The sequence below is a fragment of the Ursus arctos genome, unplaced genomic scaffold (assembly GCF_023065955.2).
Source record: "Ursus arctos isolate Adak ecotype North America unplaced genomic scaffold, UrsArc2.0 scaffold_9, whole genome shotgun sequence".
Lineage (NCBI taxonomy): Eukaryota > Metazoa > Chordata > Mammalia > Carnivora > Ursidae > Ursus > Ursus arctos.
The window spans coordinates 60525826-60553389 of record NW_026623111.1 but is presented as its reverse complement, the minus strand read 5'-3'; the positions used below and the strand labels follow the sequence as shown (position 1 = coordinate 60553389).

Genomic DNA, 27564 nt, shown 5'->3' with positions numbered 1-27564 from the left:
TGGGCACAGCCACATGGACAGAAAAGTGCAGACTCAGGCCACCTTTTCATCTCAAAGCCATCAGAGTATCTGAAGAAGAGTATTATGAGATCTTTTTGAAAATCTAGATGCCCCTGAAATAATAAAGCAGTAAGAAAAGGGAATGGACAGAGGAGCACGGATAAAGGGAAATATATGCCCGCCAAGATAACATATTTTATTATGGAATTTATTGACACTATTTCTCTACTAATAGAAATAGACACAAGGTAGAAAAAGTAAGGACTTGATTCCCTGAAGAAAGCAATATTGAGTCTGACATATATCAAAGTACAATCAATTTTAATATTGGCTATTTGGAATGTTCAATATTTATCAATTAAACATAGTAAGAAATGAAAGATTAAATTTCATAGAAATCATTACAGAAGATGCTTTTTTATTAAAATAACTGTCAACAAAAGAAGATTACAGAATAATGTTTCTCATAATACGATGTTACCTCTGAATATATCTGGAATCCAATTGCTTCTCCCCACAGCCATTACCACCAGCCTGCTGGGAGCCACAATCTCGCCTGATCACCAGGATGCCTCCCAACTGCTCTCCTGCCCACCTACAGTCTATTTCAGCACAACAGCCAGCCAGAAAAGATTTGACCTCTGTGGCTCAACACCGAGTAATGGCTCTCCATTTTTTCCAGAAAAAAAAAAAAGTCCCTATCATGGCCCATGAGGACTTATAAGATCTGCCCCAACTCCCCCGCCCCCCGGCTCCCTGCCCCCAACACACACATTTGTTACATCTGTGAATTTGAGATTGCCCTCACATTCACTCAGTCTGCACCAGCCATATTGGCTTCTTTGCTGTTCCTTGAACATCTAAGCATACTCCCAACTCGATGTGTCTAAACACATGGTTCCCTGGGCCTGGAACACTTTTCCCTCGGGTATCTGCATGGCTCTCTCCCTCAACTCCTGCAAATCTTTCTTTAAACATCATTGTTTTAATAAAGCTCAGCTCATTTAAAACTACAATCTGGGTGGATCTCTCCTGCTCCACCGCCACATTTCTGATCCCCTTGACCTTGATCTACTTTTTGTTTTACCAAAATACTTTTCACTAACATGCAATATATGAGTTACTTATTAATTATGTATTGTCTATTCCCTCCTGCCCCACCAAGAGAAAGGAAATTCCATGAGGATATGGATTTTTGTTTGTTCATGGCTGGATCCCAAGCACCTAGCACAAGGAAGTGCTCAATAAAAATTTATTGAGTGAATGCAAAATATCATTATGAAAAGATTAAGCTAAGAAGTAAAATAATGAAAGTACTTTTATAATACCTTAATTAAAAAATATTTTCCATCATCTCTCAATGTCATCTAAAGAGGCACAAACACTTCCACGTGTAAGCCTGAGCAAAGTGTGTGTGTAACTTAAATCTTTAGAATCCCGGGTCAGGATTTATAAACATTATCATTTCAGCCTCCATTAAAAGAAAGACCACTTTCACCTGTCGACTGTCATATTACCAAATCAGCAAAGCCCATGGTTGGCCTCAGAAATTAAACACTCACGAAAAATAAGAACATGAGATGAGCAAAAGGGGGTTCTACAAGAAATCATCTCACATAGTTTGGTTAGGACAACAAAATTAATTCACTTACATATTCATGTAGCAAATATTTAGTCAGAGCCTACTCTGGGCAAGGTACCAAGCAAAGAGCTGTGGGAGATGCGAGATGAATCAGATATAGACTCTTTCCTCAAGGATTTCCAATCTTCAGTAAGGGAAGTTTGTAAATAATTCCAATGTAGGAACTGCTAAGTAGTGTGAAAGGCTCAGATAAAGCACAGTAGAAATTCCAAGGACAAAGAAACATTTCCAGAAATTGCAGATAATAATTTTATTAGTGTTTGAAAGGTCTCAAGGAAAAAACATGGACACATAAGCCGGCAGCCATAAAACATATACAGCATGCCCAGACTTGAGTCTATAGGACAAAAGAGATCAGCTGTTCCAACTGAATCCCTGCTAACCCCAATAAGAGTGATTTTAAGAGGACTCTTGTTACAGCAATCACTCTGGAAACAAATGGAACTAGGAATGCTTATGTAAGGCCTTTCTCTCAAGTGTTGACCTTGGGCAACCCACCTCTGAGTACCACAACCATATGAAAAAGGAAGTAATAAATATTCTTTCACATTAAGAGATAAGTGAATTTATTTCCCCTTTGGGAGAAGAATTGGATATATGACATTCAAAATATGTGTGTGTGTGTGTGTGTGTGTGTATACCCATATGATTAATTTATTTGAATTTGAAGGTGATACAGTTTAGGGAATTATTAGCTATGTGAAAGTAGGTCTAAAATGATTCATTTAGTCAACAGATATTTACTAAGCAACTACTTTTATATGAGGCATTGTGTGAGATGCTGAGGAAGATACCAAGATTAATTAAAGATTTTGTCCTTAAGGATCTTCTAAATCAAATGGTGGATGATTACTTGGAAAACTGAGTTGATGTAAATCTATTAACTTATTTGCTGAATCTCACACTATGCTATCCTATTTATTGGCAAATATGCATGTTTACAGATCTCCTTGCCCAAATTTGATATGTCTCCTAAATGTATACATCTCACATGTTTATATATATCTTATAATATTATTCATATGTGTATACATCTTATACATGTATGCATGCACATAATTCTGATGGAACACTACAAACAAAATCATAAGATACCATTTAAAGGATCAGATTTGATGAAGAAGAACATTATAGAAAGGCCACAGAACAAATTTCCATTTAGGCAGGTATTTGTTTATGTTGCTTTTTACTCTATGCAATCTTCCGGGGGAATCTCAGGCCCGAGGATTAAACCACTACTTTCCACTAATGATTCTCCGAGGTTTATCTCCCACAGAGAATATCTACTGATCTTCTGCCAGCCCTTAATAGGCACACCTTTTACAAGTGCATCCCACTGAACTCATCATGTCTTCCACCTCTCCCCTCCCCCGGAGTCCCCATACATTCCCGATCTTAATGAATGGCATCTTTACATATTCAGAAACTGGGCTGTTTTACCCTCTCCCTATAACCAATTGACCACTATGGCTCTAAATATCTTTTAATCTCTCCCTGTTGTGTTTTTTTTTTTTAACTGTCTTAACCACTTCATACAGTACAGTAGTGTTAACTATATACACATCGTTGTGGAACAGATGTCTAGAACTTTTTCATCTTACAAAACTGAAACTCCACATCCACTGAACAAAACCAATTTCCCGTTTCCCTCTCCCTACCTCTACCTCCCCACCCCTGCAGGGGCAACTACCATTCCACTTTCTATTTCTAAAAGTTTTACTACTTTAGATAGCTCACATAAGTGGAATCATGCAAGATTTGCCCTTTTGTGACTGCCTTATTTCACTTAGGATAATGTCCTTAAGGTTCATACATACTGTAGCATGGCAGGATTTCCTTCTTCTTTGAGACTGAATAATATTCCGCTGTTGTATATAACACGATTTCTTTATCTATGTATCTCCTGAAGGGCGTTTAAGATGGTTCTGCCTCTCAGCCATTATGTACAATGCTGCAATATACACGGGTATGCCAGTGTCTCTTTGAGATTTCACTAACTCTTAATCCTTATTGCCACTGCATGCAGTTCATGCTACCAACCCTTCTTGTTCTAGATGATCGTAACAGCCTATTTCTTGGCCTGCTGGTTCTCTGTCCGGACGCCATGTGGGGTGTTCTTTACACTACGGCAGAATGATCTTCCTAAATTGAAAATCTGAGCATGCCCCCCTCTCTGCTATGAATCTTTCAGCATCCTCCTTGCCCAAAAACATCCTTTCAGGACAAAATGGAAACTCTTCATCTTATCTGTAAGGTCCTCTATGATCTGACACTCATTTCTGGTTTCTTTTTCACCTAGGGATTTATGCTCTGGCCAACTGAACTCTCTGTAATTCTTCAAACATGTCATGTACTCCTGTGTCTCTCACTTTTTTCACCTGCTGCTCATCTCCTGAAATGAATTTTCCCCTATTTGTAGTCTAGATAAATGGGGTTTCAAGTGTGGTGAGCAGAGCAGAAGCAACAGTATCACCTGGGAACTTGTTAAAAATGCAAATTCTCAGCCCTAGACCAGATCTACTAAATTAGAGAACTCTGGGGTGGGCTCCAGTAATCTGTGATTTAACAAACCCTGTGATCCTAATGCAGGCTGAAATTTGAGACCATGCTCTAGAAATAATTTACACTTCAACCAGCTCAGTTCACTCCAAGAGGAAGCCTTCCATGATTTCCCCACGCCCTACTGGATTAGGTGTCTCCCTATGGTATTTATCACTGTATTGTTATTGCTTACTTATTTGCTTGTTTTAGACTCTAAGTTGCTTGAGAACAGAGACTGTGTTTTGCAGTCATTGAATCTCCAATGTATTTTGCAGCACTTGGGATAAATCAGGGGCTCAAAAGTGTTTATCTGAATGACTAAATAACTGGAGAGGTGGACTCTTACCCTTAAACACATGTATGGATATACCATATATGTATCTAACATATATATTCATAATGTATTTACCAAATATTTGTAAAACTTGTGTGTTTAGGTGAGTCCAAATCCCTGAATAGAAAATGTGTTTTTGTCACAGGTTACAAGTATACCCTATAGTAATGGCCCCAATTAATGTCAAAAGAAATACAAACTGTGTATATTTTAAGGAATAAGAGAACGGGCTAATCACATTTTACAGTAAACTCACCTTTGTGATATCCTAAATTAGACAAGACAGATCTAATTTACAAACATGCAACCTGAAACCCTAAAGGTTAAGTAACTTGAGAAGTCTCTAGAGGTCCACAACAACATAGTGGGAATGGCGCCATCTTCATTGGCTCCTGGCCCATTTTTCCCCTCTAAACTCAAAATAACACTGCATTAGCATTTGGCAAGAAATGTGTATGCACATTTTTCTTTACACTTTACAGAAAATTCTGATCCAAGTTCCTCCAGTCAGAATGATGAATTATAGACTTTATAGTGCTGCTGAATTATGATTTCTTTAAATTATGGTTTATGGTGGAAATGCCGATACCAGCTATTCATTAAAAACTTTCTGTTTCCCCCTTTATGTCTCTGTCATGCCCCAGACCCATAATTTCTAAAACTATAGCTGCTCTCTTTGTTGTGGCTCAGGGCTGATACACGATTTTGGAGTGTAATTATGTGGGCACTAACTAAAATGTGACTCCTTAATGATTAATTTACAAGGTCTCATATGCTTGTGGCTCTGTCTAGAACAGGGGTTCCGGCTTTACATACCCCTAGACATGGGGTTACAGTGGAGCTGCTAATTGTCTGAACTAAGCTTCACGTACTAATTTAGCTGTCGTGTTGCTTCAAACCTTTCCATGTGCCCACACTCCTTCCTACACAGCCCATAAGACCTTCTGTGATGAGCTCATGAACCTCCAGGTCCTCACTACTCCTCCTCTGCCCCCCTAAGTTCTCCAGTCTAATCGGACTGTTGGCAATTTTCCCAACCACCCCATTGTCTTTCACCTCTGTGTCTCTGTATGCGCTGTTCTTACATCTGGTAGTGCCCTTCACCTTCACTTCTCTGTTCTTCCCGCTTGCCCCTCAGACTTGCACTTGGATAACTGGTACTTATTTCTCTGGATAGAGCAAAGGCATTACTTTCTCCAGGAAATTTTTTTAATAGAAAAACAAAAACAAAAACTTCCCATAGGGCTTCTAAAACATAGAGTGACAGTTTCTCCGGCTAGGTGGAGCCATAAGTGACTGAACAATTATATCCAAATGGTATTGATTACATAGACACAAGTTTGAAACTCTTTCCAACTACTCAAGGAGAGACTCTGTGACTGTCTAGGATGCTACAAAAAGGGCAGAAGCAATGGATGGGAGGTTGCGATAGATTCCACACAACCTTTCCTTTGCTCTGGAATTTTAAGTTTCTTTTTTAAGTCAATGAGAAATATGTTCTCAAGGCTGGTTATTGTTGGCCCCAGAGTCCGCGTTCTGAGCCAGGCATTCACCAGATACAAAAGCAGGACACTCTATTAAACCCCATCAGCGTGCCTCCTCCAAAGAGAAACCACGAGCCCTCCCACCCAACTCACAGTCATATGGAGAGACGCTCCCAGAGAGAGTTTGGGCGCTTCAGGTGTCTGTGGTAAGATCGCGATGTTGAATGTGCGACTCTCCAGATGCATATGGGCATCTGTGGCACTGGACACCTGAAAAGAAACGTCATACTGGTGAGCCTCTCAGCCTGTCGGGCATGGCATGCTTGTGCACGTTTATTTTTTCCCCCTTTAAACCATCTGTCTTTGAAGTCTATGTGCTTTTGCATTATAATTTGCATTCTGCTCTTCATTTTAATGCTAATGTTTTACTGATTATAAAAAACATGTAATCATTTTAGGCAGTTCTAAGAATGCAGAGAAAGACAAATAAATAAAAAATCTAGAATTTCACTGAGTAAAAATAGAAGTTATTAACATATTGATGCATTTCAGTTTAATCTGCTTTCTATGCATACGTGAAACTTTAGATACAATTATGTGTTCTATATTTTTACCTAACATAATACTATGATGTTTTGTTATTTCATTAAACATTCTTGAAAACATGATGTTTGATTGCTACATGTCTCATTATAAGCATATATAGCACACGTTATGTATGTGATTTTTATTCTACTTCTTTAAACTTTACCCAGCACAGATACGTACACCTAGATTACAAATGACAAATCTCAGCCTCGTCACTGTAAAGCGAGATTAATAACATTTACAATTAGATGAGTCATAAAATCAACCTCTTTTTGCTTCAAAAATGCTGAAAATGACGCTTTGCCTATGCAGTAGCTTCTCCCCTCCCTCAGTGCTTCCCAGCTGCCCCCTTAAGCCCTCCCTCTCTCTGTTGTCTGCTCCACCTTAGGCTTGTTACAAGAGTTGCTAAGTTCTGTGTGGCCCTATGTAGTTGCAATAATTCCATAGGAGAGGGGGCGGGGTTCTGTCAATTCTGAGAAAAAAGCAGGAATGGCAGTCCTTTCTCTGTGTCTTCTCAAGTTATGCCCAACAGAAAAACTGTCTTCTCTATCTCGATCCCATCAGAGGCCTGGAGATCAAGTTTCGGAATATCTACATGTTTTCAAGAAGACCTCTTTATAGTGTGTCATTATGAATAATTTAATAGCAATAGCTATACTTCCCTAACATCTATTATGGGCTCAGCACCATACTACCTACTTTTCAAAAGTTATCTTACTTATCTACTTACTTATCTACTTACAAAGTAAGTAGGTATTATCTCCTCTTTTAAAGATGAGGAAACTGAAGGTCAAAAAAGTTGAGCAAGGTGTCAAAGTCATAAAGTCAAAAGGGTCAGTGTTTAACCAGGTCAGGAGCTTCATGATCTTCCTACTGACTGAGATGGCTCAATTTGGAAGCTTTAGAAAGGGGAAAATACACTCTTATCTTTCTAAGAAAAAGAATGGAACGCTGTGTAGGTAGTGAAATGCGGACATATTACCAAGCACGGGAATCACTTCTAGCTTCCTTAGTAAAGATACTGGTGTGAAATGTGTTGGTCTTTTCATATCACATCTCCTGAGGCTATTTCAGTGTGATCTGAATAGACCAAAGTCAGAGTTCCTTCCCACGCCCCAAATGATGCAAATGTGCATGCTTTCTTCTCACTATGCCATGCTCTGTTTTTTAATGCCACTTGCATTACATAAATCCCAAGTTTTACGTGCAAAGTAACAGATGGGATGCATTGATGGCTCATGACAGCACATCAGCATTAAAATAGAATTAAATCCATGCAACTCATTGTATTGCATTTTCTGCTTTAAAGAAAGAAAAGAGAAGGGAAGAAAGAGAAGAATCGTTAGAACAGCATCTTTTTTAGTTTAAAAATCCTTCAGGGACACTAAAATGATGAATGAGAGAAGTTGCAACCATTTATTTTAGCACATAGCTACAGTGTCTGTGTCACTTCAAATCAAAATATGAGGTAAGCCTATAAAACAATGAGACTTTGAAAACACACTGGAACTTTCACATCCAGGAGAAAATCTCAGAGAGTTGTTTCACATTTGCAATAAAGATGCTGTCAGTGTTCAAAATACACTTTTTGGAATGCCTTCAGAGACAGTTCACAAATCACCGAAGGAAACTGAGCTTGTAACTTCATAATTGCTCCCTGTTTTAACCAAAAATAATTACTGCTCTTCTTACCAGACAGGACTCTGACTGACTTTTGGCTCTTCGGTCATTTTTAAAAATCAGCTTCCAAAGGATGATAGACTGTCACTACTGAGGATATTCTAAAGAAAATCCCATAGATTTTGAAGATTTCAGGTGGGAGTTCTAAACACATCTTGAGGAAAATGTGTGAAGACTCTCCAAAGGGAGCCACTTTCTAAGTAAGAATGTTCAGCTACATGTCTTAAACTCTAGCGAGTTTGTTTAAAAAAAAAATCAGTAACTTCTGCTTCTTTATAATTACCCATTTAGTAACCAAGTTGCAAAAGCAATCAAATATCATTCTGAGCAGGTACCGAGACTCCCTTTCCAGCGAAGTGCTCCGTAGAGAGAATGTTCGTCCTGACACCGATAAAGGCAAAGGCAGATCTGAGGATTTTAGTCTGCGGAGGTGCCTTCTTATGACTGAGGTCTTTGCCTCCATTCTGACTCATGCTTTGAGGACTGTGTGGTCCCCGGGAACTAAAAATGAAAAAGCTAACTTGGCAAAGGGCCCACGAGGCTTGCTCACTCACTGGACATTCCATATGCTCAGTATCATCTCCTTTTGATGCCTTCCAAGTTTAGTTCAATCTGCTCCCTGGAAAAGCACATCTTTTACACAATAGAAATTAGTCAGGCGATGAAGATGTGCACACCAGGCCTCAGGAACAGAATGGGTGGTGATTTTAACAAGGTGAGTTATCGCACCAGTTTATCCCCAGATGGATTCCTGGGCAAAGGAAAAGTCTCAGATGCAGAGGGTCTGCGACCCCGCTTTGACTGCTGACCCACCACGAGGGCTTCTTTATATTTTCTCTGATATTTTCCCGAATTCTTTTCTGTATCTATGTTTCACTGCTGTTTCTCATTCAGAGATCCTCATTCCTCTGTACTTCTACTCAATTCTTTATTTCCAAATTGCCTTTGACATAGGTTTGTCTAATTTTATTGATCTTTCCCAAGATTCGGGTTTTGTACTCATTATCAATTCTCCCATTTTATACTAAATCAATTCCTCTGCTTATCTCTGTGAATTCCTTCCTTTGCTTTCCTTAGGTTTCCCTGTAGTTCTGTGGCTTCACATAGCCCATTCATTTTCATGTGTTTCTGCTCAATAATAAGAGCTTAAGGCCATCAATTTTCTTCTGAGTATTATTTTGTCCACATCATTTAAGTTTTGAGAAGCAATTTCCTCCACATCAACATTTCTTAATAGTTTGCTGTTTTGATTTCCTTTTAGAATGAGTAATTATTTAGGAGACTATTTAAAAAATTCTAAATGGTTTGCATTTTTTGTTTACCCTTTTATTATTAACTTCTAATTGTATTTGGTAAGTGCCAGAGAATGCGCTCAATATAATTTCTTGCTCTTTAATTAATTAATTAATTTTTTAAAAAAGATTTTATTTATTCATTCGACAGAGATAGAGACAGCCAGCGAGAGAGGGAACACAAGCAGGGGGAGTGGGAGAGAAAGAAGCTGGCTTCCAGAGGAGGAGCCTGATGTGGGGCTCGATCCCAGAACTCCAGGATCATGCCCCGAGCTGAAGGCAGATGCTTAACGACTGAGCCACCCAGGCGCCCCTTGTTCTTTAATTTATTGACAGCTTCTGTGGTCTGTTTGTCTCAGTTTGCTCAGGCTACTATAACAAAAATACATAAACTGAGTGGCTCATAAACAAAAGAAACTTATTTCTTGCAGTTCTGGAAATCGGAAGTCTGGAGCAGGGTGCCAGCCTGGCCAGGTTCTGGTAAGGGCTCTTTTCTGGGTTGCAGACCACTGACTTCTCATTGCATCTCCATGGCAGGGAGGAGGGGAGAGAGGCGAGCTCTCTCATGACTCCTGTAAGTGTACTAATCCCATTCATGAGAGCACAGACCTCATGACCTCAGCTAATCCTAATCACCTACCAAGGGTCTCACATCCATACACCATAGTACGGGGAGGGGGCAGGATTTCAACATACGCATCTCAGGGGGACATAGACCTTCAGTCTATAGCACTGGTATTTGAGCAATCTTTACAAACAGTAGTAACGAACCCGTACATAGCGACAGGCAGTATTCTACGTGTTCCATCTGTATTAACTCATTAAATCCTCATAGTAGTTCTATTTTACAGAGGAGAAAAATGAAGCACAAGGATTTCGCCAAAGTAATTTTCCCAAAGTTGTATGGCTAGTGCATGGCAAAACTGAAATATGAACCCACTGGGTTTGGCTGCTAAGCCTCTGATCTTATCAGAAGATGGTAAATGTTCCAAAAACATTTGAAATATTTTTTTCCTCCATAGGGCACTTTAATATTTTGAAAACATTTTTTTTTTCTAAACACTTTGGCCGTTATCTATTATAAACTCCTTGCCATGGGATGACTCTGCTTGTAGAGATATTGTAAGACTGAATCAGGAGATTAAAAAAAACCTCTCAGTGCTATTAATTATATTTGTTCTCCCCCCAAATCTGACGTCGAGGCAACACAGATAATGACCAGAATTGTTTAAAATAACAGCAATGGTTTTCGTCAGACCATCCAGACATCAGAAAACATGTCAGTGGGGAGTGGAGGGTACCTGAAAGAGGAAGGAGTCACTTTGGGCTGGGACTCCCGAGTGCCTGTACCACACGATGCCTTCGTTGATGTCTTGCTGGGTAAAGGTGCTGGTGGGAGTTGCTGTCCTCCCATCAGGCAGGTGCTGCCATTCCTCTGCGGGGCTGTCTGCAGGCATATCAACCAGAAGGACTACCTCTCCTAGGAAAGCCACACAGTTAGTGAGGATCTCTGGGAAAAGTAAAAGTAAGTCAGAGCTCTCATCTTCTTGTCTACTACCTTTTTTTTTTTTTTAACAGAAATTATGAACTTCTTTATTTTTAATCTAAGGCGAAGGAAAGTACGTTAACACAGAATTCAATAGACATCATGAAATTCACCTTCAGACACCGAATTCCCAGTCTTTCAGCTAAAAGACACTAAAAGTAATTCAAGGGCAATTCATGTATGAAGTTACTAACTATATCTATTAAGTCACATAAAATCATGAATACAGCAAACAAATATTCAAATACAGGGCACTGGATGGATTCATTTTATCTACAACTTTCTGTGTAGCAGGAAATGCTTTCTAACCAGGAAGTTTTTGGTGTAAACACAATGGGAAATTTGAAAAAATTCAGAGTTATTCTTGGGAGAATTCTGTACAGTGGAAATAATGTTAGCTGGCCCTGGGATGCCTATGGCAGGGACTGCACAAAGCACATTATATGATGGTTCAAACCCAGCTCCACGTCCAACTGCATGAACTTTATGTAGGCTTTATGAGCCTTTATTCCTATTGGCAAAATGAGAATAGTACATACTTCATGGGTACTTAAAAAGGATATTGGTCATCCTTATCATTATGTTATTTGATTCTTCTGAAGATGCTATTATGATCTGCATTTAAAGAAAGTTCTTTAGACTCAGAGAAGTTCAGTAACTTCTTCGAGTTCACAAATGGTACATGAAGAAGCTGAGATTTGAATCTGAAGTTCATATTCTCAGTCGTGAACCTGTTTCCAGGCATGGTTATTTTGTGTTCACAGTCCAGTATCTATCCTCCTAAATAACTGATCTTGTTTTCTCCTCCCTTATTCCTTGGACTTCATTAGAATTGAAGCAAGGAAACCGAAATCTAAACACCACCACCACCAATCTGTTTCTATCGCTGGTTCCTCACCTGAAGCTACTATCTTCTGAGAGTGAGATTGCAAATACGGAGGTGTTATGGAAACAGTTAAAATTTCACAGGATAATATGCCCTCAAGCGTAGACCAAACAAGGGAATGGATGAACCACTAACAACAGAAGCCAGGTTCTCATGAAAATGCATCTAATAATAAAACTGAAAGAAGCCTCCACACCACTTAGATGGTAGGAGGAATAGAAGAGGAGGGGAGGGAGGGAGAGGTTCTCTAGCAGGAAACCCAGATTTTAGTACACTAAATATACTAGACATATTGGACAACCGAAAACACACTTTGATTACACTAGAGCAATTTTCTTACTTGAAGGAAATATTGCTTCTAATATTTATATGCACTAAACTCAAATCCAAAATGATCACAGTATCCTGGATGGTGATGAAATACTGAAGTAAGAAAAAAACCATCAATAGTCTTTATAAAATCATATGTAGAATCAACTCGCTCTAGTTTCTTTTTAGTATTGTTTCTCATTTATACCTAAATCACAAATTCCATTAGCTGCCTCTCCCTGGTTCAACCTCTGTTCATAATAAAAATGCTTTTCCAGGGTGTAGATCATTTAGGAATGTGAGCACAGCTGCAAAATATTCTGAAAGTAGATTTCTACAATGAAAATGTGGAGAGTAGAAAAACAGAAAATATTCAAATGCTAATTTCCTAGCTGTTCTTCTTTATAATAGAAAAACTAAGCAGAATTTTTCTAACCAGGCCTAATGAAATAAACCTGTTTTTCAGATTAAAAACAATTGCCATTTATGCAGATTAACAGGAACCACAGGATAGTGGCTAATTCCATTAATTTCAACTTAGATAATAGTGACTGAGTACCTGTTAGGTGCAAGCTATCATGCTAGACCCTTCAGGGATGGGCATTCAAAGATAAGCAAGATGCAGTTCCTACCCCTGAGATCAGTCCCCCACAGGCAACCGGGAGCCACTGTGAGATTTCAGTAGGTGAACGGCATGAACTGACTTAGAACACAAAACATCTATGATCAGAATACAAGGAGCCTATGAAAGACCTATTAAAGAGGTTGAATTTTATTTTATAAAAATGGTAATAATAGTAATTCTAATTATTTATGTAGACAGTTTGATCAATTGGGAGACTACAGCAAAATCCAGATGACCGATGGGATCCTGAACTAAAGCAACGGAAGTAAGCTTGGAAAGAAAGAAACAGACATGAGAGTCACTAAGTAAGTGGAAGCAACAGAACTTGACACTGTGGTTGTGAAGGGTGAGAGATGAGGAGGCATCCAAGAATCATACTAGTGACAGGAAGGGCAGCAATGCCGCTGACGGGTGAGCGGGGTGGAGGGAAGCTCAGCACTGGGTCTGTTGAATACCCAGTGCCTTTGTGACAAGCCCAAGAGGAGACAGGGAGAAATAGCAGTACTTTGTGGGGTTCACCCCAGCAAGGTGAGAGCTTTGGTGTAGTACCTTACCTATGCTTTTATTATGACAAATACAAGGAGCTGAGCCTCTAGATAGATAGAAATCCGGGCTTACAGAACAGTCTAGGTTTAAAAAACGAAACAATCTCTACTTGGGATTTCCTTAATTCTGAAGTCTACAGTTTAATCAAGAATTCTGAAGGGGAAATTGGACAGGTATTAAGAATTAGAATCTCACTGGAATCTCCATGAATTATTTTGGGGTTGAGAGAATTTGTATTAAAGCTTTCTTACCCAATGCTAAGTAATTTACAGTTGGCAATGTATTGGATTAAGTCAGATTTTCCCTCAAATGATACTTAGATTACTTCATTAAAACCATCTCATTAAATTTACTTTCATGCTTGTGAAGTAGCTAAAGGTAAAAGTATTAATCAGCTTGTCTACACTTATGTTTGAGAACAGTGATGAGTCTGCAAGTGGTGGAACTTGGGTCTGTTATGCATTCACTACACAAGCAATTTACATTTGGTTCAGTTCCATGGTCAGGTCTTCACAAAAAGTCTAAAGCCCAAACTGGAACATTCTAAAGTGATGAGGGAGTACATAGTAGCTGGGGTGGCAAGGGGTAGGGGCTCCACAGATTCACACCACTGCGATAGATGGACGAGCAGATTGGTGTTAAGTGGGTTTCCAATTCCCACCACCTTTTTCACTCTTGAGTGCTTCTTAAGGGTAATGTGATTTGATTATTACTAATAGGGGGCTCTGGACACACAGAAAGAGGATTATGTTCATAGGAAGAAGTTAATTAAGAGAGTTATAGTAGGAAAGGGTCACAGGCAAGCCTACATGGCATTTATCAAGCTGAAATGCTTAAATAATGATTTAATTCAACATTGTTCTGTTTAAGACTTAAACTGAATATTGGAATATTGTGTTGTCTCTAGGAAATTAAATTTTTTGGCTTTTAATGATCAAGATAAAGGTAGAGAATTTAATACATCAAACGAGTCAAAGATTTTTAGAGCTGAAAAGGGCTTAAACATTATCGAGCTTAAAATCAGTGGATAAAAGAACGCAAAGTTGAGTAAGGTCTGTGGTTTAATTAATAGCATTGTATCCATGTTGGCTTCCTGGTTTTGATAATTGTTCTATTGTTTTGTAAGATGTTACCATTGAGGGAAGCTAGATTAAGGGTATTCAAGGGCTCTTTGTACTATTTTTGCAACTTTTCAGTAAGTCTAAAATTATTTTAAAATAAAAAGTTAAAAAATTATCTAGCCTAACCTTTCAAAGAACCCTAAGGCTCAAAGAGGTCCACTTGCCTTCCTTAAAGTTACACAACTATAATAAAAGACACCCCAGCTAGACCAACTATTTTATAATTATAGTAATTCTTTATTTTCTTTATTTTTTAATTTAAATTCAATTAGCCAAGGTATCATACATCATTAGTTTTTGATATAATGTTCAATGATTCATTAGTTGAGAATATTACCCAGTGCTCATCATATCACCTGCCCTCTTTAATGCCCCTCACCCAATTATCACATTCCCCCACCCACCTCCCTTTCTGCAACCTTCAGTTAGTTTCCCAGAGTCAACAGTCTCATGTGGTTTGTCTCCCTCTCTGATTTCTTCCCGTCCGGTCTATATTAATTATTGATTAGATTATGCTTTCCAATGTCTTTGTTGACATTGGAATTACTTTTATTTTTTTTAAGTCTTTTTTTTTTTAGAGAGAGAGTGTGTGAGTGGGAGCTGGAGGACGATTGGAGGGGCAAAGGGAGAGGGAGAGAGAATCTTAAGTAGGCTCCCACACAATGTGGGGCTTCATCTCAGGGTCCTGAGAACAAGCCCGAGCGGAAATCAAGAGTCCGATGCTTAACTGGCTGAGCTAGCTAGGCGCTCCATTGGAATTACTTTTAAATTGCACAAGAGTTAACTTTTTCCCTCACTACAAAAAATACATAATTTTTTAAATCTGGTAAGCCAGAGGAAAAACAGATCATTATTCCCCTGCTATTTAACATGCCAAGAAAGTTTCTACTTGTAATGAATATAATTTTCATTTCAGGTGATCTATTTAGTTCTTTAAAAATCTACCTGCCTAGTCTTTTATTTTTACGGCACTTGGTTATTGCCTTACAGTTTCAATTCGTTCTTTTGTGTCTTTAAATGATTTTAATATGCTTGTTTCATAGTTTTTATGATTACTCCTTTGTTTGAAATCCTTGGAATTTTAACCATTTGTTTCAGTTTTCTTATGATACTATGGATTGTTTCCTCAACTGTTCTGTAATTTTGAATTCTGAGCTAATCTTCAGTGGCTTAGGCTGTGATCTGGAGTTGAGGGTGGACATTCCACAACAGTTTCTACCAGTTTCTGCAAGGGACCCAAGAAGTATCATCGGTCTGAGATTAATATTCAAATGAATGTCACAGCTTTGGGTTCCTCAGACAATGTGCACAGTGTAACTTAACTCTGGATCTTCAGGAGAAACAGGCCTGAAGTTCTTTTTTGGCAGACTTTTTTGCTTCACTCTGAGTCCTGGGAAATACAGGTAGGTTTCTTTGCCATCTCTCTGGGCTGGTGCCCTTCTTGTTTTCTATTCTGTCCCTCTAATTGAAAGTCTTTCCTGGGTCCCAGTTTTATGCAGGATCTTAACTTTCTATCTCTGTGTGAGCATTACTTCTCAAGCCCCTGGGTTACTGGGACCCATACTAGCCTTCTCAGGGAAGCTGTTCCATCGGCTCATGCCCAGACTGGATTTAAGCTCCTTCTCTGTTTGCTACCTGGAGATTTCTCTCTATTCTTGGAAGGTCAGCCATGAGTGCCCTATAATTCTTACTATCTTTTATCTGGCGTTTCTCAATGATGATAACGATGAGGGGAAAATTTTCAAGTTATCATACTCTACTATCTTGCTAGAAGTGGAAGTAACAATGGAGATCTTTAAAAATGTTTTTATGTAAAACTTTTTTTTTTAAGTCTCAACAAGAAGTATGGTGATGTTTTGGAAGGGACATAAGATGGAGTTTGAGAGCCTGAGCTTCAAAATTAAACTGACCTTATTACCTATATATGCTAAAATGAACTGTATTTTAGCAAGTTACTTTCTCTGTAAAATGAACTTATTTTAAAACTTAAATTTTGGATTTCATATATACTAACAAGTCTACATTACTTAGCATACCACCTGGTACATAATATGTGCACAGTATGAAGTTATTTTGACTACTCTGTGTTTAAATGAGATGTGTGAGGTATTAGGAAGTCAGTTTCTTTGGAAGCAAAACCTTGCTGCAGGGCATGATACAAAAGCAAGTCCAAGACTGCTGGATACAATGATGAGATCATGACAAAGGAAAAAAAAGAAAAAGTTACCAAATTGTGGGTGGTCCTGGGTAATTTTGTAGATGATTTCTGAGGCACTGGCACCGGGAGCTTCAGCCTGTAAGATTCTGTTGGTAATCTGCAACATCCCACCTTCTGGAACCCACACCATCGAATTAGCCACAAGCCGGAGACCTGCATCATTCTAGAATAAGGAAAGAGTACAGAATTAAGTTAAAAAAAATCTATCTATCTATCTATCTATCTATCTATCTATCAGCTCTTAAAAGCATAAGTCATCAGGTACTATTGCTGCCAGTCATCATCTAATAAGAGATGCTCTTAGCTCTGGAGTCTATGAACTATGTATGTATATTGTATGTAGATATACGCATGTGTATGTATATATGTACATACCCTACTTTTTCCTTTACTTTATCATAAGCAAATAGCTTATTTCATTCAGGAAGACAAGTCTCTCCATTTCTTTCTTTCATTTGTCCATCTGACTGTCCTTCCATCCTCCCCATCCATGCACATTCAAGCACCATACATTAAGCATCTGTTACAGGCCAGCTCTTTTGCCAGAAGCCTGATTTCTGAAACTGTAAGATTCAGAACTTACAGTCCAGTGGTCCCCCCACAGACAAATAATCAGGACTCATCACAAATGATGCTCTGTAAGAAGCTTGAGCAGGGTGCTGTGGGAGAATAAAGGAAAGAGGAGGTTTCCTCCTGGAGGGAGGAATGCTCAGGAAGGCTTTCCTATGGAAATATCATTTAATTCTTGAATGACCAAAACATGGCCCTTCTAAGAAACGAATGGTGAAATGGATTCTGTGCAGAGGGCCCAACCGAAGCAAAGACATGAGACAATGCTCTGTGTGCTTCACAAAATATCCAGGTGTCTGGGCAAGAAGAGCTTATGGAGCCAGGAGAGGGGGTGAATTAAAAGGGACACGTTCTGAAGGTTGGCTGGTAGAAGGTAGCTGCTGTGCTGAAAGTCTCCATTTATCTTGTAGGCCCAATAAAGTCAACATGCATCTTCAGGGAAGGAAAGGGGATGAGCAGGTCTGAGGTTTATAAAGCCTCCATCAGCAAGAGATGGAAGGGGCTAGAAGCAACATGTGTCTGGGGCTGTAGACACCATTTAACAAATTCTTGTAATGGCTCAGGCGAGAGAAGATGAAAAAGTCATCGCAGTGGGAATGGACAGTTAGAAACAGCTTCCAGAAACACTAGAGTCCGAATTGACAGGCCTTGATGACTGACTGAAGTGAAGCCCTAGAAACAGCAGCTGGGAATAGCTGGCTGGCTGAACTCAGCTGGCTGGCTGAACTCACCTGTTTAGCACTCCTGAGAAGGCAACCATCTTAACTGCTAAAGCGAATGTCATTAAGAAGTGTTGCAGCTCCTGATTTGCAAGGTGCACACCTCTTCCAAAGCCTCAGAACTGACAGTTTCCACGGAAGATCAGTGAGCCTGCCTGTGTTCAGCTTTCAGTTTGTTTTTGTACTTTAAAAATCAGTAAATCTGGTATTCTGAAATGGGGCATTTCAAATATGCCAATAAACAGAACGGAGCAAACACCACTCCCAGGAGGGGCAAATCCAGAGCAGAAGACAACACATATGCCTTCGCAGTCACTTGACACGAGAGCATTTGCCCCCCAAAAGAGGTGGTCATAGCTATTTTCACCACAGTCACCGGGGAACCAAGTCAAACATTGCCCACGAGAACAGCAGCAAAGACAGCTTCTATTGTGATAGTGATAGTCCCTAGGGGCAAACTCCCAAGAATTTTCTCCCTTCACAATTGATACCGCACATTAGTTACAAAAACATCAAAATGTGCCAAGAATTTTCCTCCACCCCCTCCCCCCAGAATTCTGGGGGAAAAGTCCTTATTAACTCCAGCAGAGTTTCATATAACATAATACACTCAGACCCAGGTGTCTTAATTGCTAGAAATCTCTCTAATATAGCAGCCTCGTCAAGTTTGATCACGGTTACAGAGATCAGTCATACACCAACAGCCACATTCTGGCACTGACGAGCCAATGTGGTTTTTCATATTCCAAGCAAGTAAGTACTGTGACTGATTGCATGGCCCCAGATGTCTCTCCCACTACATTTCTGTCTTGGCTATACTTTACCAATACAATGCTCTAATTCCTGTGTGAGTGTAAATCTTTAGGAGACAGTACTCCTTGTATGTCGGCGTTAGGACACCAGTAATATCTGGAAGCTTATTAGAAGTTCAGAATCTCAGGCCCCATCCCAGATTCTGAATTAGAATCTGCATTTTATTTTTTTCACCAGCTTTACTGAAGTATATTTGACAAATCTAAGTTATACATAGTTGAGGTACACAACGTGATGTTTTGATATACACACACATTGTGAAATTCAAGTTAATTAAGAAATCCATCACCTCACATAACCATACTTTTGTGTGCGTATGTGGTAAAAACACTTAAGATCAACCCACTCAGCAAATTTCAGGTATACGACAACAGTATTAAGTATAGCCACCACGCTGTATGCTGTATGTCCAGAACTTATCATCCCTGGTAACTGAACTACTATACCCTTTGACTAATATCTCCCCATTTCTCCTACCCTACTCCCTGGCAACCACCATCCTGCTCTGCTTTTATGAGCTGGACTTTTTTAGGTTCCAAATATAAATGAGATCATGCAGAATTTGTCTTTTGTGTCTGGCTTATTTTACTTAGCATAATGTTCTTCGAGGTCACCCATGCTGTCACAAATGTCAGGATTCCCTTTTTTAAGGCTGAATAATATATATTATATGTAATAATATATAGACCACATTTTTATTTATTTTTTTAGACTTAAACACCTTTATTTTTTTAATAATAATTTTTATTATGTTATGTTAGTCACCATACAGTACATCCTTAGTTTTTGATGTAGTGTTCCATGATTCATTATTTGCGTATAACACTCAGTGCACCATGCAATACGTGCCCTCCTTAATACCCATCACTGGCCTATCCCAATCTCCCTCCCCCCGAAGCCCTCAGTTTGTTTCCCAGGGTCCATAGTCTCTCGTGGTTCATTCCCCCTTTCTGTTTACCCCCCTTCACTCTTCTCTTCCTTTTTAAAAATATTTATTTATTTTAGAGAGAGAGGGCAAGTGAGTGGTGGGGAGGAGCAGAGGGTGAAGGACAGAGAGAACCCTGAAGTAGACGCCCTGCTGAGCATGGGGCCTGATGTGGGACTTGATCCCAGGACTCTGAGATCATGACCTGAGCTGAAATCAAGAGTTGGCCACTCAGCTGACTGAGCCACCCAGGTGTCCCTTTCTTTATCCATTTATCCATCAAGAGACACTTAGGCTGTTTCCATACCTTGGCTATTGTGAATAATGCTGCAATAAACATGGGAGTACATATATCTCTTTGAGATACAGATTTCATTTTCTTTGGATATGTACCCAGAAGTGAGACTGTTGGATCATATGACAGTTCTATTTTTAATTTTCTGAGGAAACTCCATACTATTTTCCAAAATGGCTGCACCAATTTACATTCCCACCAAGAGTGCATACAGGTTCCCTTTCCCTTTTCCTTGTTATCTTTTATCTTTTTGATAATAGCCATTCTAACAGGTATGAAGTCATATCTCACTGTCGTTTTGATTTGCATATCCCTGATGATGAGTGAGGCTGAGCACCTTTTCATGTACCTATTGGCCCTTGTATGTCTTCTTTTGAGAAAGGTCCATGCAGATCCGTAGGCCATGTTTTAACTGGCTGCTGCTGACGCTGCTGCTGACGATTTTGCTATTGAGTTGTCTGAGTTCCTTATATATTTTAGATATTAATCCCTTATCAGATGTATGGTTTCAAATATTTTCTCCCATTCGGTAGGCTGCCTTTTCATTTTGTTGACTGTTTACTTGGCTGTGCAGCTTTGTAGTTTGATGTATTTCCACTTGTATTTAAACAGGATCCCCAGGGGATGTGGAGTCATGTTAAAGTAGGAGAAGCACAGCTCAGGACGGAAATAGTGATGGGTCTAGAGTGGTTCTCCTGAAATCCCACAAGACAGGTCTTTCAGAATATTTATATTCATAACCAGATAATATACATGCCCCTGTTTCTGAATTATTTGTTTATAATACTTAAGAAGAAACAGACAACTATCTAAGGGAAAGAAGTATAATTCTTCCCACTCATTATGATGAAGATGGTTTTATCAGTTGCTTTCTTCTGGGAGAGAGTCCAGGGAAGATTCAAGAAGAGATGAATAGAAGGCTATACACCATCTTTTCTACAGTTAAAGCATCCAGAAAAGCCAAACAAATTTTAACCTCATTTCCCCAATGATTCTGACATTTTGCAATTTCTTTATCTCCTTGTAGTTTTTTTTTTCTTCTGCACAATGGTGCATATATCTCTGAAAGCTCAAGAAATTAGCCATAACGTGAGTTGAATAATCTCCTGCCTAGTGACGTCTTATATGTCCTTCGGGGTACCACATTAGAAAGCAATGAAATCCCAAAAAGGGATTATGGGGGCATAATGAAAAGAGTGCTTTAAATTAAATAGTTCTTCTAATTCATTTCATAGAACAATGGGCATACAGAAATGTTGGCAATAAAGTTTAGCCATTATATATTGTATTACAAATAAAAATATTAATGTTGTAAACCAGAAGTAAGGGCCTAAGCTTTTATCATTAGGAGGAAAAAAATCTCACAAATAAAATGAAAACTTCATCCCCTAAAATAAATATTGGGACATAAATGATGATCTCACATGACAGTGTACCCCAACCCCAGGCCAAACTGTTCAAGCTAAAAAATTTTAAAACTTAATCAAATAGAAAATGACTATAATGGGATATAATAGGAATCCTAACATTTTATTTATTCTGTAAAAAAATGCCTTAATTTGCAAAAGCTCATTTATACCATAGCTTTTAAAATGCAATCTTAAAGGACGCTGTAAATTTTAGGGAAGGATTATGTGGGGTGGACATGGAAGGTGAGATTTAGATGCTATTTACCAGGATAAAGGATGGAGAGACAACTGGATTGTTTTTGTTTTTGTCAGTATGTGTATGTTCCTCAGAAGCTCTGTTCCTGCTGGTCAAGAATATAGAAACTTCTCTCCATGTAGATTCAACTATGTTATAAACAAACAAAATTTTGTAATCTACAACCATTTTTTGATCATATACTCTGAACAATACATCTTATAAGATGCCAAACTGAACAAGCTAAGTAAGTCCATAAAAGGCAAAACCCTGGGGTGCCTAGGTGGCTCAGCTGTTGGGCACCTGCCTTCAGCTCAGGTCATGATCCCAGAGTCCCGGAATTGAGTCCCATGTCCAGCTCCCTGCTCAGCGGGGAGTCTGGTTCTCCCTCTGACCCCACCCCGCTTGTGCTCTCTCTCTCTCAAATAAATAGATAAAAATCATTAAAAAAAAAAAGGTGAAACTCTGACATGTGGTAAGATTTATTTATGAGATTGACTCTTATTCAAAAAATTAACATTTTTGTGCCATATTACTAATTGTTACAGCACCCTTATTATCAAATGGTATTCCTGCCAGACAACTACTGGGAGGACAAGTTTTAGGAAAATTGAGGAAAGAACAACAGGGCCGTTAGTTGCACATGGGCCTTACCGAGTTCAAACAGCCAGAGAGGACTCTTAGCAACAGAATTTTCCACCCAGTTTGTAGCATGATACTTGGGGGGCTTTTCACATCAAAGCATTACCCAGTGGCAGAAAGTAACTGCTCAAACGACAAACGCGGTCACGAAGATCATCAGATTTACTGCCAAAGTGGAAAAAAAGGCATGTTTTCCAGAGATGCCTCAATTAATGAAAAAGAAGGTGATTTCTTGAAAGCCTGGCAGTGGAGAGAAACCCGCCAGTAAGCATGACTTTTCCCTGCCCACATTTTAGCCCTTATTAGACGCCGAATTGCTTTAAAATCATATCTCTAGCAGACTCAGGTTTGGTAATCTGCCCAATTAATGAAAGCCTGTTCAGCAGAGCATTCTTTATTACCTTTTAATCTTTTTGATTTCTTTTGCCTCCTCCCCCCAACGGAGCATGTTTCAACATCGGTCCTGAATCTATTTTCTCTTCAGCAACTCAGCATAAGCCTGGAGGGCAGCAGTCAGATTTCCTCACCGCCAGGCCAAGGATGAAAGTTTAGAGGAAGTGATGCGGAACTTGAGAAATGAGGGTGGAACTGAGAGCTCCTACCCTTCGTCCCAGATAGGCCACCCCAACATCAGCAGAGGTGGCCTGAAGGTTTCTCATCTGGCCCAAGGGATGGATTCAAAGGTAGGAACATGGGAACCAGCCTCACTCAAGCATCGCTCCAAGTATCTACCCATCCAATAAAAATGCGCTACACTCCTAGGATATCCCTTGCTCAAGAAAGGAAGACTCAAATGGTTGCTGCTCACACAACGTTTTCTTTTTCTAGCTTTTCCTCTCCATCTGTATCAGCGGGTTACGTTTTCTACTGAACAAAACTGGGATTAATTTGTACATCCATTCCGCAGGAATTAGACCTAATCCCTTTCGCCACTCCATTTAAACTACCAGGTAGACATCAGCCAGTAATTGGCCAGACTCCAAATTTAATACACAGGCAGCCTCACGGTAGGGACTTGGATGCCCATCTTCAGAAGTGGCTATCAGACTGAAATCAGTCATGTCTGACTATACATGTGCTGGAAGCCATTAACAGCTGAGGCAATTTTTTCTTCTTGGACTCCAGTGGACTTATGATTATAAATAGCTTCACTTGTAACAAGATGTGGTGAGTCCAGAGGGAAGATTCCAGGAGGCTTAGGGCCCAGACTGCTTGGATAGGACATTGAGAAAATGACTAAATTGCTGTCTCCGTTCTGTCCATTAGGAGGATCAGAATATATATGACCAAAACACTGAAAAATATGGGCTAGAATGAAAAAAGCCACGTGGGTTAAGTGTGATGAGCCAAAACACACTTGAGTCGAAATCACAGCTCCAGCATGAAATGTCTTTATAAAAAATAAACATTTTTAAACATCTTAAAATGCTTTTAAACCTTTTCTTCAGTTTCCTTTTTTGGAAAATTAGAGATAATAATTGCACGAACATCCTAGAATGATCATGAACATCAAATGAAATAATTTATATCAAGCATTAGTACCCAATAAAGGTTAAAAACAAAACAAACAAAAACACCTCCCACCCATAGAACTTCCTTTAGAGGACATAAGGTCATCTGGCCCCTCTTCTAGCCTTCTTCATTAAGATGTTGTAAAGATCAGTAGAATAGATTTGAAGAAAAAGCACTTTGAATTCCTGAAAGGAAATATAGTATGCATTTGTAAAACATCAGTATTACAGTATCAAATTTACTAGTATGTACTGATGGATGCTGGTTTCATTATCCCAGTTCATTGGCTTAGAAGCCATTAGTTCACCCGACGGACATGTAAGCACAACACTATAGGGGATGGAGTGAGGACAGGAGGAGGAGGAGGGACAGACACTGTAAATACCAACATGAATCCCAAGTTATAAGCACGACAAGGATTCTCAAGTTCTGTGCTTATGTCTTATTTATAAATTAAACTTTCATTTCTCCTTGCTTCGTTTTGGTAGTCAAAGCAGTTAAAATTCCTAGAAATACCCTTCCACCTTAGACCATAGCATACAAAATGAGAGTGCCGTCCCCTGAACCGAGCTCCAAATGTGGAGACTGAAACCACTACAGGAAAGGCAGCTGCTAGCGTTGCACTGAAATCCTGTTGCAATCTTTGGAAGGAAACCAAGCAGGAAGAAAAGAAACTTTCTGTGTCTGTCTAGACTTCATCTCTCCAGAACCAAAACTCCTCTCCCAGGGCGATTGCAAGAGGGTGATAATTAGGATTAGCTACAAGGTGGCTACCGGCCAGCTCGATCTCATAATCAGCCTGCAATTACTCCCATCTATCTCATGCCACCATCACTGTTTTCATCAGCTGCAAATCATGAGACAACAGCCTGAGAAACTAGCCAGCAGACTATGTTACATTCAGCTGTTCACCTGCACAAGGATCCGTCACAAATTCTGAATGATCTTCGGTGAGAAAGTGACAAGTCATTTCTAAACTGTCCTCAGCAAATCAATCTCTCTAGCTAATCATTAACAACACTTCAGTGGCTACTGATATTTGGAATGAAAAGTTCAATAAAAATGATAAGTCTCCCAATCTACTACCATGGGAAAGAGCCATTCTAGCTATAACAGAGAAAAGAGCTTCTAGTGAAATATCATCAAGTAATAAATGGTTCTGAAAATGTTTTTTAATAAGTCTCTTAGATCTGGCATGGGTTAGCCCTGCATTTCCCAAAACGTGATAGCCATCCCGTTAATAATATCCAAGAACATTTTATGTACAATGTGGATGAATATTTTAAAAAATGGTTATGTATTAATTTTAATATTTTAGAAGTATAATTCTACATTAAGCCCATGATTTCATATGCATCATTTATTAGGATGAAGCCACAATAAAAAAGTTGATACGAAGAAAAATATTAAGTAAATACTAGGGAAGGTATTCGTGGACATGACAAAAACATATCGAGGTGGCACGGGAATGCCCCAGGCTGACGACTGTTCCTGTGATGGTAGAACACAGAGTTTCCTCTGTGGACTAACAGAATGGCTGAACTCATCCTTTATGATTCATCATGATAAACTATGAGCTTCACATTGCATGAGCTGTTGCAGCAGGGCAGACGAAAACGGGTGCGCTTGATTCTTGTGGTCATGCTCAGGAAGGAGACAAGAGCATCAGTGGACAATGAGGCATATTTATGGCAGCAAGTCAACATAAAGGTGCAAAAGTTTCCCTTGTGTAGACAACATGGGGCAGGTCCTTCAGATCACAGTGCTCCTAACAAAATACACACTGCTCCCCGAGATTGGGTGTTGTGTTCTATGAATCTTTCCACATCCTAAGTATCTCTGTAATAGGTGCTAGGTAAATGTTTGAATAAATACCTATCTATATCTTAGCTCTGTGAATATTGCACAATAATATCATCCATAAAATTTCATATCTAGGGGCAAGGAAATTGCAGCTCAGGAATGACACCTACCTTGGGCACCATCTTCACGTGGAACAGTATATTTCGAAAGGAATGTCCATCGTTGGCCTGCAAGACTGCAACATCAGATAGGCTATCTGAGCCATCGTGAGCATAGTGGAGAAGGCCCCTGGAGAGTTCATCCAGCCGGAATTGATAGATTGGGGTTGCCGGGGACGGAAGCGTTTGGAGCAACTGGCCATGAAGAGGAGGATCAAGCACTTGGACCACCACATCCTGCGGGTTGTCGTCATCTCGGATGTCGAGCAGCTGGGTGGTGATGGTTCCTCTCTCCCCTCTGCTAATATGGAGGGCCTCATTTCTCAGCACATAAGGGGCCTGAGGAGTTGAAGGAAAGGAGGAGGAGAAGTCATTTAGCAGGAAAGGAGAGGACGACCCAGTGGACCAGATACAGCTGTGCACAACCTAACTGATAATTCTATGCTTTTGAAGGAACTCTCGAGGCTCCAGCAAAGTGCCAAACTGCGGCAGAGTCCAAGTATTTGTCGGAGGTGTGGGAAGTCGTAGTCATCAGAGCAAATGAGATTACTTCACACTTCTGGTTCCGGAGGCTTCTCAAGCCACGTCAAGGCCATCATATTCACCAGAGGCAACTGAGACGAGCTGCTTGTTTCCAAATCTCGGAAGTCTCTGCTATCTTGATTTACACTACATCGCCTGCACTGTAACTGAAATCAGCCCCGAGGCAAGGATCCCAACCAGCTGTCTGCCTCCAAGAGAGAACGGTAAGAGGCAGGGAATTCTTGCACTTGTGTTGCGAGTTGAGCACTTGACTTCAGCTACACTGCAGTATGCTGACTTGGGCCAACATATTTCTGATTCTGAATTCATGCAATATCTGGTCACAGCCAATAATTTTCTTTAAGCCATCGCATCCATATCTTGAAGGGCCCACCCCAACTCTGGTTTTAAAGCCTGATAAGATCGAGGTCTGAGTCAGACAACCACCTGGTTAATTCATGTGGCAAATTTTCATGTTTTTCTTAGGATTATTAGGTTTCCCCTCACCAGCTTGAGTAAGCAAATAAAATACTCTTTCATAAAGATAAAAGTTAATGAACCACAGCAGAAAAAAATTACCCCCCCCAAAAAAATGAGGCCAGAAGCCAAAGAAAACATCATCTTAGTTTTTTATATTGTTTGAAGTTGAACCAGCTACGACTTTTCTCAGCACATTGCCTTCTTTAATCCAAATGGCTTTCTTTTAAAACTACCCCTCCTGGCCTCCTGGAAATTTCAATATCTATTAAAGTAATGTCTAAGTAATGTATCATTGTAATAGTAACATAGTAGGAAGCTAGACAACAGCTACTCCTCAGAATTCCCAAGTGAGAATGCAGAAGGTGTGATTCTAGGTACGTGGGAATGAATGGCCCCTTGGATCCTGAATGAGGAGAGGTCAAAAGGTGATGTCAACATCCATAAATGGAAAAGATCAAACCAACTTGCATGAGAAAATCTCGGGGAGGTTCAAGACCATATTGAAATATCACAGGAATGTAAAGTGACAAAAACAAAACTAATTTCTAAAATCCCATTTTAAAAAATTAAAAATGAAAAAAGTTTCTCATATAATAAATAAAATGTAAAAATACTGTCACTATCTATTCAGTTGATTTGGGGAAGATAAGCAAAACTCAGGGGACCATA

General features: G+C 39.5%; 1 protein-coding gene across 2 annotated transcripts in view; it reads right to left on the bottom strand.

Annotated features, from left to right (window-relative positions):
- FRAS1 (Fraser extracellular matrix complex subunit 1) overlaps positions 1-27564 on the bottom strand; it is a 407808-nt gene that overhangs the window by 113553 nt on the left and 266691 nt on the right. For both annotated transcript variants that reach the window (XM_048211952.2, XM_026509896.4), the window contains 4 exons: positions 25906-26232; positions 16822-16975; positions 10863-11041; positions 6155-6271 (listed from right to left, as the gene is read on the bottom strand). In XM_048211952.2, coding sequence (XP_048067909.2) covers positions 6155-6271; positions 10863-11041; positions 16822-16975; positions 25906-26232 — 777 coding nt within the window. The remainder of the gene's footprint in view (positions 1-6154; positions 6272-10862; positions 11042-16821; positions 16976-25905; positions 26233-27564) is intronic.